This window comes from Etheostoma spectabile, chromosome 19, assembly GCF_008692095.1.
Source record: "Etheostoma spectabile isolate EspeVRDwgs_2016 chromosome 19, UIUC_Espe_1.0, whole genome shotgun sequence".
Classification (NCBI taxonomy): domain Eukaryota; kingdom Metazoa; phylum Chordata; class Actinopteri; order Perciformes; family Percidae; genus Etheostoma; species Etheostoma spectabile.
The window spans coordinates 17,696,315-17,710,530 of record NC_045751.1 but is presented as its reverse complement, the minus strand read 5'-3'; the positions used below and the strand labels follow the sequence as shown (position 1 = coordinate 17,710,530).

General features: G+C 41.2%; 1 protein-coding gene across 7 annotated transcripts in view; it reads left to right on the top strand.

The window, feature by feature from the left end:
• The window catches only part of nrxn2b (neurexin 2b), a 743,906-nt gene that overhangs the window by 600,380 nt on the left and 129,310 nt on the right, over nucleotides 1–14,216 (top strand). For all 7 annotated transcript variants that reach the window (XM_032544413.1, XM_032544414.1, XM_032544412.1 and 4 more), the window contains one exon: nucleotides 9,501–9,682. In XM_032544413.1, the coding sequence (XP_032400304.1) occupies nucleotides 9,501–9,682 (182 nt within the window). The remainder of the gene's footprint in view (nucleotides 1–9,500; nucleotides 9,683–14,216) is intronic.

Here is a 14,216-nt window from a genome sequence, read left to right as displayed (position 1 = left end):
CTCTCTCTCTCTCTCTGTGTAAAAGCACGACAACCTACAGTATCACCCTTCCTGCCTAACCCCCACCTCGTTCCCACTGCTCCCATCGGAGCACTCCTTTTAAAGATATTTGGAAGAAGATAGGCGTCTGAGTGCTTCCCCAGGAATGGTATTTGTACAAATCTCGCTGTCTGATAGTAGCATCCCCCTCCAGGGACATAACAAGCATTTTGAAATGTTTCAAACAAACCTTGCAGGCGCATCATTGGTGTCGAAAAAAAGCAAGATAGGAGATGCATTTGAATCCTCCTAAATTGTAAAAGGTACGGCTGTGTATCAAGTCCCGCTGGTGGAATTAGAGAGGGGAATAATCATCACACATCTTGAGTCAACAGATGTGATTCCTGAGCAGTCTGAGGTGTAATTCATTCAACCATAATTTAAAGAAAATAGTATGCTATCTTTTATTTCAAATATGATTATTTTTAAATTAAGTCATTCAAAACATGCAAACCATTTATTTTCTCTTGTCTGTTGCTACGATTGGATCCAAAGCTGGACATAACAAAATGTGATTTTAGGAAGTGGGTAACAATCTGTCACTGAAATCCTTTCTATTTTGTCAGTAGCCTGTAATTCTATTCAGATAGAAATGGCTGAGCTATTATTCCCCTGTTCTGACTATCATCTTGGGAACAAATGAGCATCCTTCCTTCTTTTTATCCTCCCCAATAATGGGCTGTCGACTCTGCAGGAGTTCTCACACAGACATTACAATCTGAGCGCCAATGCAGATGGAAACTTAACTTAACGGCAGTCTTGTGCGTTAAACTCATGAACTCCAAGTAGTTGTGTTACCCTACACTTGGTCTTCAGATCACAGTTTCATTTCTACAAACACTTGATGGAGGCTGTGCAGCTGTAGGGGCAAGAATGTGGTTAAACCTCGATGAAGGGAGAGAAAGAGCCACAGTTAGAAGAATGGACAGACTAAGGTACTCTACAATACAAATACTTGTGCACATAGGTGGCACAGGGGGGTTAAAATGCACATGTGGTAGCTATGGATCGGTCATGGATGCCTGCAGGGGGTGATAGTGTAGACTTCTGCATGTGTTAGGCCTTTCTGTTGCACGAGGGAAGCATGTGGCTGTCCACACTCTACAGAGGACAAGGTCCGCAGTAACTAGTTACCGGCCATTTCAAAGTTGGTAGAAAAAGTGAGCATGAATAGTAATAAATAAATTGGCGGGGACTTAGGACTGTCCTTGATTATAGCAATTCAATAAGATTTTGTCTAATCGATTAGTTTATTTAATCAACATATTTGTAAAACTGAGCTTCTCTAGAAAGGGTCAGTAGTCTACATTCACGACCTTTCTACTTCCAGGATTGCTCCGTTGCCACCAGAAATTTTGCCGGATGTCCTTCTTTTCAGCAGGATGGCCATTACCTTCCGCTTTCTTTGTGTTGTAATTCTAAACACTGGTAGATTTCTGAGGACTGTTGTTAACTGCTCCTCAGATTTCTGCAGGGTAAATCCAGAATGCTAGCTAGACTATCTGTCCAATCTGAGTTTACTGTTGCACAACTAAAACAAGTTTGAAACATACACATGTTCCGCCAAAACAAGTTCCTCCCCCAAGGCTATTTCGCAACAGCAATCACAATTGTGATTGGTTTGAATACATAACCGGAGCTTGTTTTTCCTCCCATCCTGGAATGCTGTGTGGACTAGCCAGATCATTTAATTTCAGATCAGATTCATTTAGTTCAAGGGCTGTCAGGCTAGCTTACTAGCCTGCTTAACTGCATGGCTATAGCCTAGCACAATTGAGCTAACCTGAACTAGCTTACCATGAGTAACATTCTCTCAGGTGAAAGGCTTGACTACATTGGTGTCCTAAACTCGTACACCCTTGCTCTGGAATCACACTAGGTTACTTTATAACTTGACCTAACTTGGGAGACAATTTTAAGATCTGTCCAGGGACAACGGATGAAAAATAGCCTTTTTGCTAATTCTGGTGCAATTACAGCAATGTTAATTAATGTACAGTGTCCCTGTCAAATACATTAATAAAATAGAAAAATAAATCCATTTACTAACCTTTCAGTAACGGTTGGCCCTTATTTCAGAATGGTCTTTCCCATCAGATGTGAATGGCCTCTTTGACTATCAATCGATGACTTTGGTCTTTTTCCATTAATACTACCCAAATAGATTACTTTAGCCCATGCCTGGAATTTTGAAAGAGGCCTTGACCTTCCAATGCCCCCAAAACAAAACCCACAGTATTAGCTGCAGATGCTTAAATGCTAGACCTGAACTGAGTAACCAGTTTGTCGGAGAGATTACATTTTGAGGATTAAACAGTGGTACACACACATGTTTAAATGTTTTCAGATACAATTAGACATTTTAAATTGGTGATACTGTCACTTGAGGACATCTTCATACTTAACTGTAGTTGAAAGAAACATGTTTCATCTCCAGATTTGGTGATATAGTCAAGGGCTATGTGCAGCGAGTGAAATATGCATAAGCAGTCCAATTATTTTCCAAGTATCAGGTCAGTCCAATTACTCTGTTCCAATATAGTCCAAGCTGAGGTGCAGTGTCCCATCTCCAAGCTCATACCGCACGACTCTGCAAACCCAATTAAGGCTGGCGCTCTCACATTATCAGCCTATTGAGATCAAACTAAGTCTACAAGAAAGAATGAGTTTGAATTTCCTTGAGGTGAGAAATAGACGGGATATAACCAAATCCGAGTCAATAGTTGTCAAGAATGATGGAGTAAGTTGTCTGTTACAGTAAGTGTCTCTTAAGATCCTTCTTATTGTCTTAATTGTCTCAGTTGTGTTACTGACAGTAGTCACTTGAGAACTGTGTAGAAACTGTGGAGACTATCAGTCCAGTTCTGATTAGCATCTTGTCTGAATTCTTTAGCTTGTTTAAAAAGATATCTCCAAATCTATATCCATGTATCTACAATAAAAACAAGTTAAACACATTACTTGTCGTAACTGTTTGGGGACTTCGAGACTGGCCTTACCTCATCCTTCGAAGCAATAATGCAAAACGCACACACTGCGTGTGTGTGTCTGTGTGTCTGCAACTTCAAAGATCAACAGCTGTCTGGAACTTTTGTCAAATGTCTCATCTCAGCCCCTTTTTTCTCCCGGTCTACGCATCCCTTTGTAAGTGTCTCTGAAATATATGTTGTGTCAAAAAAAGGTTTCAGTCTTCTCGTTTAAAATGAATCAATAGCTCTCTCTCTCTCTCCTTAATTGCTTCAAAGAATCTGTCTGCACTGATGCAATAATACACAAAAGGTTGGAGGAACCATCTCTGTGTTATTGAGTTATTGTTTTAGAGCCTGTCTGAGAGTTTAAAATAAGAAATGTGAATAAATTCATGTGGGTGTGCAACGCCGGTGCACCTTGAGGCTTATTGCCTCTCAAGAATGGACTTCATCTCCACTATCGGCCCTTTTTTTCCTTTGTGGAATTTTTATTTCATCTCTGAGCCTGTCTTGCATTTTTCACGCTGTCTGCTACCATGAGGCTTTGCGGCTGGCGTCCGACACTGCAACACTGACCGCAGGCTTTAATGAAAAATAGTGGCGTCTGGTTTCTTCGATATGACCTGTTTATCCCCACGGTAGATAGCAGTGACCTAGAATCTACTATCCCAAATCAATGGCCCCTCGCAGAGAAAGCATCCCAAATGATAAGCTCAATGCGGAACACACTCTCCTCTCGCCCCAACACAAAGAAGAGGGTGATTGGGGTTGGAAAGGGGAGTGGTGTGAAAAATCAAAATCAATAGTTTTTTTTTCATTCCTGGTTTGATTCATGAGTCATTTCTGATTATTTCCCCCACTAGATCCTAGGAAAAAGGAAACTGATGTGTTTTTTCTTCTTCAAACCAAATTACCAAGCGGTCCATGTGAATGGAAATGATAATCAAGGGGCGTCCCACAGCGTTTTGATTCATCTCTTTGCATTCTCTCCACTTCTTGCGCCGCAGGTAGGATTGATTGGCCAGATCGATGAAGCCAGAGCTAATTGGACAAAAGTAATAAATATTTAGCCAGTTTTGTTTTCTTTTTTTGGATCGAGGGAGTGAAACACATGAGTGCAGTAGAGCATTTTCCATCATTATTGTTATTCTAGCAAAAGCGGTGGCGGCAGATAGCTTGATTAGACCACGATGGACTGAAGGTCAGAGAAACCCAGCCAGGTTTTTGTTTGCCGACAACTCCCAGGGCAACACTAATTTACTTTTAACTCGCAGTTTTCAATAAAAGGCAAACCGGTATTGTTTGGGAGAACGTGGAAGCCAATTTTTCTGTCTGCCCTGTTCTCTTAATCATTTGCAGACACACAAATGCACACCATTTCACAAATAGGCTTATACAAACAGTACATGCACCTAAGCTAATTCGAAAAATTCTCAGGCACATACACAGCAACACGACCCCATGCATCAAACAACAAATTGTTTGGTAGTGGCCTCCAGAACTGCCCATGTGACATCAACAAAAACAAATTGTGTGGTTGTTTCCTGATCTGACATCTCTTTAGTTAGGGTTTGGTTAACAAAAAAACTACTTTAGGGACAGATTGTAGTCATGCTTTTACAAATCCAACTCTGATTGTCGATGGGAGATTGAATGTAAAATCAGAGCCTCCAGTGTCAAAGTCAAAAACTTGGTGTGCCCAACTACAATCCCCTAACATCTTCCCTACCTGTCCTTTTCTGCAGCTCTACAACAACATTGTGCTGCTTTTCCTTTGCTTCTGAAAGGAGAGGATAGTAATTCCTCACTTGACCTCACACATCATGATGGGCCGTTTTAAACGTTTCAACAACAAGCAGATGTCATTATTCTAGTGAAGATACATGTAGTACTGCATATGCCACTACTAATCAAATGACAATCCTGATGTTTAGTTCAGATTATTATTATTTTACATTTTGCCTGGTTGAGAAGTTACAAGCTCCTTCCTGTTGGTGCTCAAAGATCCCCTCTACCAGGCTGTTCTCATGAATCATTCATACCTATAGTAGCTACGACAAGTAAAGCACTGTAATTTTGTATGTGTAAATAAATATTTTTTGCTGTGTGCACCACATTGACAGCTGCTGTTTAAGAGCGCTCACCACCATATAGGGAGGTGGTTAGAATGGATGGGTGGGTCATAAAACACAGGGCTTTCAACCTAGGAACGGAGTTTGGGGGGATAATTACAAGATTTTCACCCAGGAATCGGGTGTTTGTGTCACCGGTCGTGTTTTAATCCGAGCCAAAATCTTTTTTATAATCTTAACTAGTTTGGTGCCTAAACTTAACTGTTGGCACCGCATGATGCTCATTTTTTGTCGGATAAACTCAACTTTAACGCCCTCTGAAACTACTGACAGCTCACGGTGCTCTAAAGCTGGCTACAAATTACATTAAATTCAACTGTAAAAACCGCTAAACTTATACTAAACTCATGTGACACGTCTGCTTAATTTCGTAGGATATTGTAGGTTGTCGCAGGAATGGGTGTGCATCCGTTTTTGTCCGATATCTTACAAATCTGATCATGAGAGTGCGTTGACTTTACACAGAGCATCGGAAAATCTATGTTCTCTGGTTTAAAGGAGGTCATTCTCTTGAAGGAACCCAGGGAAGAATGCCCTCCAGACGTGTCTTCTTTGGTTTGTTAAACACCTTATCTCTATCTTTTTTGCTCCATCTAGCCTCCCCATTAGTGTGTGTTGCATTGCAGGATTGGGTGGATTTTTGCCTCAACCGGAGCAGCAGGTGTTTGCTGGAGGAAACAGTGACACATGGTTGCGCCCTGTCAGGCTACTCATTAGAGACTCTGCACCTCCTTTGTCTCCTCATTTAGAGCAGAGAAGAGTAGCACACACACACACACACACACACACACACACACACAAACACACACAAACAAAAGCAGATGCGCGCACGTATACAAGTGCACAAAGCAGCAGGTGGCCAGTATCAGCTGGACAAATCAAAGCAGGCAAAGTCAACACCAGCTTATTGGATGGATGTAGGAACCAGAGAGAAGTATGTCCAAGTACTACTAGGATCCTTTTGTTTCTCAACTTTGGCACATGTTTTTGTGACATTCATGCCAGTAAGTGTGCTGATGATAAAGACAAATTAAGAAGTGACAAGTGTGACTGTGACAGTGGCATCAGGCGTACAGCAAACACTCAGGGGAAGGTGAAGCATATGGTAGATGCTCTGCATGAGAAAGGGTGTTAATAGATGAGAATTAGTTCACTGTGAGAACACGTAAGATATGCAGTGATGCTACGTGCTGCATGTCTAATTCTTGGCACACCCTATATGAGATATCAGTGTTTCAAACTGTAGTACAGTATTAAAGTGGGGTTTCTAGAAGCCTAATTAGAATTTAAAATAAAGTAATAGTGGGTTTACTGTACTCAGTGACACAACACATGTAATAACAGTTTAGGTCAATTAACAGGCCACATATTTGATCTATCTCACTGGAAAAGTTATTTTTTCATCAAGTTAAAATCATTCCCACTGCAATTAAGATATTGAGTCTCAAAGTAGAATCCCTGCTGAGAGCTTGGCTCCTTCCTTATCAGCCGGAATAGAATTGAAGCTCAAATCCTCCCTCTAAGTATTTCATTTTAAATTCTTAGAGGAGTTTGAACTGATTTGTACTGACTAGCTGGATGAAAATGTCCTCGAACAATTGTCGTTAGCATGGAATGTTGTAGATTTTGATTTCATAGCGCTCTCATCAAAGTTTAGTTTGACTGTGAAATATCTAATATAATATAACTAATAGTAACTAGTTTTCCCAACAAATTCATACAGAAAAGTTTAGTTAAGAAAATCTTATACTGTATGTCCCTCCAATTAATAAGTAACAAGGCACTCTGTCATTTGACCATTGCATTTCCATTAAGTTGAGGGACTTCTAAGACACAAATTTAAGAAAGAATGGTACAAATAAATGCAGTAGACACCAACATATCCTGAAATAGTATGGTTCAAACTCAAAAGATATTGGATCCTGCACTGTTACATGCCCACCATTGTAGAAAATTTGATTCTAAGTTCCGTGTGTGTGTGTGTGTGTGTGTGTGTTAGCGAGCGAGCTAAATTACTTCTCTCAAACTCTTGTCTCCTATTACTAGTGCCATCACATACATTAAAATGCATTTAGTTCAAACAACAATCAAGCATTCTCTCTTTTCCCCTAACAAAGGCTCCTCTCTCATCTATCACAACATGGCTCCCCTCGCTCCCTGTTTGTCGGCCATTTTAGAAATCTTTACTTCCCCACAGCTGTCTCTTGCCCAGCTTCTGCAAAGCTTCAGTGATGCACAGTTAATAATAAACACGGGAAAGGGAAAAAAAGGAAAATGTCGACTTTCGTCTTCTCTCCACCATCCACAATTCACACTTTCCCATCTCCACTGCCTGTCTCTGTATACTGTCTTTCTTCATCCTGTCTTTTCCCCCCCTCCTCTGGCACACAACCTCTTTATAGCCCTCCTTGCCATGCTGTGATAATTAGCCAGCGCTAAAATAATACAGCCTCAAGAAAACAACAAGAGCTGAGCAGGGGGCTTAGCTCCACTGGGAGGTAGAGGGGAGAGGAGGGAGGGAGCCAGAAAGAGAGAGGAAGCGTGAGAGAGGGAGAAGAGTTGTGTGTCAGCTGATTTCAAATGGCTACCAGCGGATAGTTAAATAATGAAAGTCTGTGTGTGTCTGTGCGCAAAAAGACCTCATGTCTCCATTCTGTCATTTGAAGGTCTGTTGGCCCTGCAGCCATTCTATCCTCTCTGACCAGAGAACACCTAGAGATAGAGATTTGTAGGCATAAAACAAACTAGGACGTGTGTGGGAATGTATGTGCAGGTACACATGACTAGATTGGTAAAGCGGTTGCTTTACCACCTGAGCCACAGCCGCCCAGTTTGTGAAAAGTCTCTAGAGACTCGCTGCCCCACAAACAATCCATACACTTGTCATACACAAATCAATGCCTAACCTTCACCATCTAACAGCAACCATTTGAGGTGAATGCCTAATGTCCCATCTTGTAAGACTTTTATAGAGTTTGGGTTTGTCATCTAGACAAAACCTGTTGTCATGGCAACACATCAGCTTTGACCTAAATTGAACTTAGAGTCAAGCGGATACGTTGGTCTCTAGTGATTGGTTAGACAAAATTAAATTCCCCTCCCCCACCGAAATTGGCTCAAGTGGAGACAATGTCAGACTGAAGATGGAAACGTGGATCGGAAAATGCTCATGCTCATGTGAATCTGCCATTGATGTAGCATCTCAAAAGTTTATTTCTTTGGAGTTTTGACTGATTGCTGGAAACAGTCAAGTAGCTACTTGAAGACATTCCATTGGTTTTTGGGACATTGTGAAGAAGCTATTATGTATTTAGGGGTGCATATTAGCACGGACCAGAATGTGAAATGAAACAAATTCTGGAAAAAATAAAATGATTCAGAAAGCAAAATGGCATGTACCGTGAGCAAACAAATCAGTCGAAAGTAGTATGATGTAAAAGTATGTCTGTGTATATGCAACAGTGTGTATGTTTCAAACAGGTAGCTTCATATAGTATAGCTACATACAGTATACATGCATTAGTATCCACACACTGCCTGTGTTTCTGTATTTACTGTATGTGTCAGGGTAGACTGACAGCTGTGCTGGGTTACTCTATGCTAATCACAGCCAATACTCGTCTTTTCTCATTCACCTCCGGGCCTATTGAAGCCAGGCCAAGTCCTAACTTCTCTGTTACAACTCATACATACAGTGCACGAGGCCGATAGTTTTTTTTTCATGCTGGAACTCAAAAATACCGTTGAGGCAAAGTTCCTTTGACAGGGAGATCTGAGGGATTTATTTGGTTGATGTTGAGGGCTGATGGTTATTCTGACAGCATCGCTAACACTAAGTTTGTCAGTTTGCCCTAGTTTGGAATGAAATAAAAACACAACTGAGGGCAAGTGAAACTGCAGTGGTTCAGGATTTTCAATGGGGAGTGACATCCAACTCTTGAACTAGTGTTCACGCTAAAGCTTAACATGACTACATGATAAACACTTTCAATAACAAATTTTCTTCACATGCACAATTGTTTTAAAGTCTTCAGGCCACTTATTGTTCAACCTTTTACTGAAATGCTCTTTAGTATGATTTGTGGTGTTGTCAGTGTGTGAAATAAAGCAATTACTTGACATTAATTATAACCTGCAGATTATTTGTTTTAAAAAGTTCAGTCTCTCCAACACAGCAAAATAAAATGCATGTGACAGAAGAAAATACATAAATGCTATATGAAGTGTTATGACAAAGCACAAAAATTCAACTTTGCTGCACTTTGCAGAAGTCCTGCAAAAACACATTTGCAGTGTTGTTCATTGTGTTATGACTCGATGCTAACCCCCATATTTCCATCCGCTTTCTGTGTTTTTGCAGCTGGGACAACGTACATCTTCGGGAGAGGCGGAGCCCTCATCACATACACCTGGCCACCCAATGACCGGCCGAGCACACGGGCAGACCGGCTGGCAGTGGGCTTTAGCACGCAGCTGAAGGAGGCTGTTCTGGTCAGGGTGGAGAGTGCCAAGGGACTGGGAGATTACCTGGAGCTGCACATAGTAAGATACCACCTTGGGGACATTGAGGGGGGATGAAATAATGGGGGAATGGTAAAAGTACCCTAAGCTACATTCAGTCAGTTGAATTAATGGGGGAACCCCAGAAAGAATATAGCCCCCCTATATTCTTTTGGGAATTGGGAAGCACCTGGGCAGGGAAAGTGAAAATGTGCCAATGGACTGGGATGGGACCTGGGTCTATTTAGAGTAGTCACTATAGAACAGTGTTGTAATACTGTCTACAGAGCTCGGTCTTAGTTTTAAGACCGGTTCAAGACCACTTTTTCAAGGTCTCAGACTTGTCTCGGAATTGACCGCATTTTACCTCAGTCTTGTCGTGGTCTCGGAGAAAGAGGACTCTGGATTTAATTCAAGACCACAACTGCGGGGACATCACTAAATTGCCGCTGCATTGTCTAATTTAATGTGTTATTATCATTACTGGGATTGGATTTAAAGCTAATTTGAAATGGGAAGCTGTTATCCCCGACCCCTCTCCTGTGGAGCTTGCAGGCTAATTCCAGTTTATGTTGTACCTTTCTATTAGTTTTGGTCAAAATTTTAATGATGATAACCAAAACTATGAAAATAAGACCTCGGTTGGGATAAACATGAATAATCATATAGGGGTTGAACTTCAGTTCAAAAGTGCAGAAAACATAATTGCCCAATAGCATTACTTTTTATCCCCTGTCAAACTAGGTATTGTACCTGTACACACTAGGTACCTCATTTGTGCTTTTATTGCTTTCATATGTTAGGCTTAGAGGTCATCTAGACCGACCTCTAATAATAGCTTTAAATGGCAATTAAGGGACAGGCATTCAAAATTCATTTACGCAGGCTCTAATAGTCTTGTTGACCCCTATGCTTCTACTTCTTCCCAGTATTACATTCCAGGCTTGTTTTCATTTTAACGTTAATTACCAACCAAGACCATACCTGGTGACTCTGTTACACTCATCATGTTGCTGGAGTCACACAATTTAACATTGTGCGTCATTTTGCACATTCACAATCACAGTGTTTCCTTGTACCAGCTGGAAAAGATGTTGCAATGTCCCGCAGTTCCTTTACACTCTCTTAAAGTACGCAGTGATTAGACACTGTCACTATTATCTACACTTGTCTACACTCAGCCATCTGTGCTGTGTGTGTGTGTGTGTGTGTGTGTGTGTGTGTGTGTGTGTGTGTGTGTGTTGTGTTGTGTGAGTGTGAGAGAGAGAGATCACATCCCGATGACCCCAATTTGTTTGGGCTGGCCGTGCCTGGAAGCGACAGGAACATAGTTGACCCCTGAAACAGAGAGGAGCAGAGGAAGGGATGATGGGAAAAAGGTATAGGGGGATGGGCAGCTGGTGGATAGACCAAGTAGGTCAAGGCCAATTTGAATGCTCTTAAAATCAGCAACGAATAATAATAATAAATGGAAGGATGAAAGATTGTAGTGGTAAATGCAATGGACACAACACATGATGCTGAAGTGGTGATGTAACAGATTTCAACTGCTGCACCTTTAAAGGATTATTTTCTGTCATTCTTTAAGACTATTCCTGGTGCCTTTTAATATTGGGGTTGTTTGGACCATATACATATCAATAGAATAACAAGGAAAATTACAAAAACACTTTCCTCATTCATCTTTCGTGATGTGTCCATGCAGATTGCCCAGGTTTCCAGCAGCCATTAAAATAAAATGGAAGTGAATGGAATTTCCTTGTAGTGCTTACCGAAGAGTGCATTTTAAAAATTCAACAGCAACATCTCTTTCCAGAAACACTGTCCTAATCACTGAACACAATCCACAGATCTCACAGTGACTGGAACTACTTCCAACCGAAAGAAATTGTTCCCATTGAGACTGTGGTTTGTCCTGAGTAGCTTTTGGGAAGATTTGTGGCTGTTTACTTTTGATACTGTGAGCACCTCACCAAAATTCCATTTACCCACAAAGGGCAAATACTTAAAAACTTGGGAAAATGCGACCAAAACTATCTGCATGGATGGATGCCAGAGGTTGGCAAGATAATGTTTTTTTGATGTCATTTGTATGAACTGATCCTTTAACTAAGATGCAAAATAGAGTACTGGTGACTTGGTGCAATAGTTGTTGTTTTTGTAACCTGAATATTTATCTCTGCCCGTCTCTGACGATCACTCATCAGTCATTAGGTAGCTTGCGCTCCTCTCAACTCTGTATTCTTCATCCAACTTCTGTGTCTTTCATTTGCTCCCTCATTCCCTCAAGTCTGGCCCGTTCATTCGCTCTTTCTTTCCCTCTTACACACACACACACACACACACACACACACACACACACACCACACACACACACACACACACACATATCAGTGCCTCCAACACACCAGCCCAGGTCCTCTGCTCCCATTGCAATTACATTTCATTTGCTGGCTCTGCTCCCTAGTCGCTCCCCTAAATGACTCTGTTCAGCCCATGGTGGGTGTTTGCGTCCTGTTAATTATGCCCGTCTCTCTTTGAGGGGAGAGGTACAGGCAAATTAGACCTGGAAACTCCGGGAGCAATGGCCCCATATCATCCCACCTGATGGGGGCCTCACAGACCCAATAAAACTACAAAATAGCTCCACTAAACCAGTGATGGTGTCCCTTAGGTCCAATTCCCATTAGGAATGTGAATCTTCACTGGCCTCACGATTCAATTTGATTACCATTATCCTGGCAACGATTCCATACTATTTCGAAATCTCGGTGCATCACGATGCACCACCTCCTCAAATTTCTTATATATTATGGCCGCCTGGGAAGCTCTTTTGTTAGAGCAGGCGCCCATATACTTTTTTAGGTTTACTCCTCGACACATGGGCCGCAGGTTCAACTCCGACCTGCAGCCCTTTGCTGCTGTCGTTTGCCATCTTTCATGTCTTCGGCTGTCCCAAAAAAATATCTTAAAACAAATCGTATACTACTGCACATGGTTTTCATCAGCAAATACAAGCAGTCAGATGTACATGAACTTTTAATTTTTATGCTCTTAAAAAGACACTTCCTGAATGTAAGGCAAGGCAAGGCAAGGCAGCTTTATTTGTATAGCACATTTCAGCAACAAGGCAATTCAAAGTGCTTTACACAAAATCAGTTTAAACATAAACACAAGTAAAAACAGTTAAAAATCACAAGCATTAAAAACCGGTAAACACACATGAATAGACAGTTAAAACAGAGAAACATAAAAACACAAAAAAAATTTACAGTGCAGCATAAAAATTTAAAGAATGATTAGTCATTTAAAGAAAGGCAGCATCAAATAGAAAGGTCTTCAGCCTTGATTTAAAAAACTGAGATAGCAGCGGATCTACAGGTTTCTGGGTTTATTCCAGATATGAGGAGCTAGAAACTGAAAGCTGCTTCACCCTGTTTATGTCTGACTCTGGGGACAGAAAGCAGACCTGTCCCAGATGACCTGAGAGGTCTGGGTGGTTCATAGTGTAGTAGCAGATCAGCAATATATTTTGGACCTAAACCGTTAAGTGATTTATAACTACAAGAGTACTTTGAAATCAATTCTTTGAGACACAGGAAGCCAGTGTAGACTTCAGAACTGGAGTGATGTGATCCAGTCTCTTGGTCTTAGTGAGGACTCGAGCAGCAGCGTTCTGAATCAGCTGCAGCTGTCTGATTGATTTTTTAGGAGACCTGAAAGACCCCGTTACGTAGTCAGTCTACTGAAGATAAAGGCATGGACAAGTTTTTTCCAAATCCTGTTGACACATAAGTCCTTTACCCCTTGATATATTCTTAGGTGATAGTAGGCTGACTTTGTATTGTCTTAATGGCTGTTAAAGTTCAGGTCTGAGTCCATGACTACACCAAGATTTCTGGCTTTGTCTGTTGTTTTTAACATTGTTGTTTGAAGCTGAGCGCAGACTTTTAATCGTTCCTCTCTTGCTCCAAAAACAACCACCTCAGTTTTTCCTTCATTTAATTTCAGAAAGTTCTGGCACATCCAGCCGTTAATTTGTTCGATGCACTTAGTCAGTTTTTGTATTGGACTATAGTCCCCTGGCGATAAGGTTATGTAAATTTGTGTGTCGTCCGCATAACTATGGTAACTTATTTTGTTTTTCTCCATAATCTGAGCCAGTGGAAGCATGTAGATGTTAAACAGAAGAGGCCCCAGAATGGAGCCTTGCGGAACTCCGCACGTCATATTTGTACGCTCGATGCAATTACCTATAGACACAAAGTACCCTATTCTTTAGGTAGGATTCAAACCAGTTTAGTACTGAGCCAGAAAGGCCAACGCAGTTTTCCAATCGGTCTAGTATTATGTCGTGGTCGACCGTGTCAAATGCAGCACTGAGATCAAGTAATACTAAATTGAAATTTTGCCATTATCTGTGTTAGGTGGATGTCATTAACTTTGACAAGAGCCGTTTCAGTGCTGTGGTGGTGTCGGAAACCCGACTGAAGTATCAAAACTGTTGCTTTGACAAGAATGGTTGAGTTTTTGAAAGACTACTTTTTTCAATGATTTTACTTAAAACGGAAGGTTT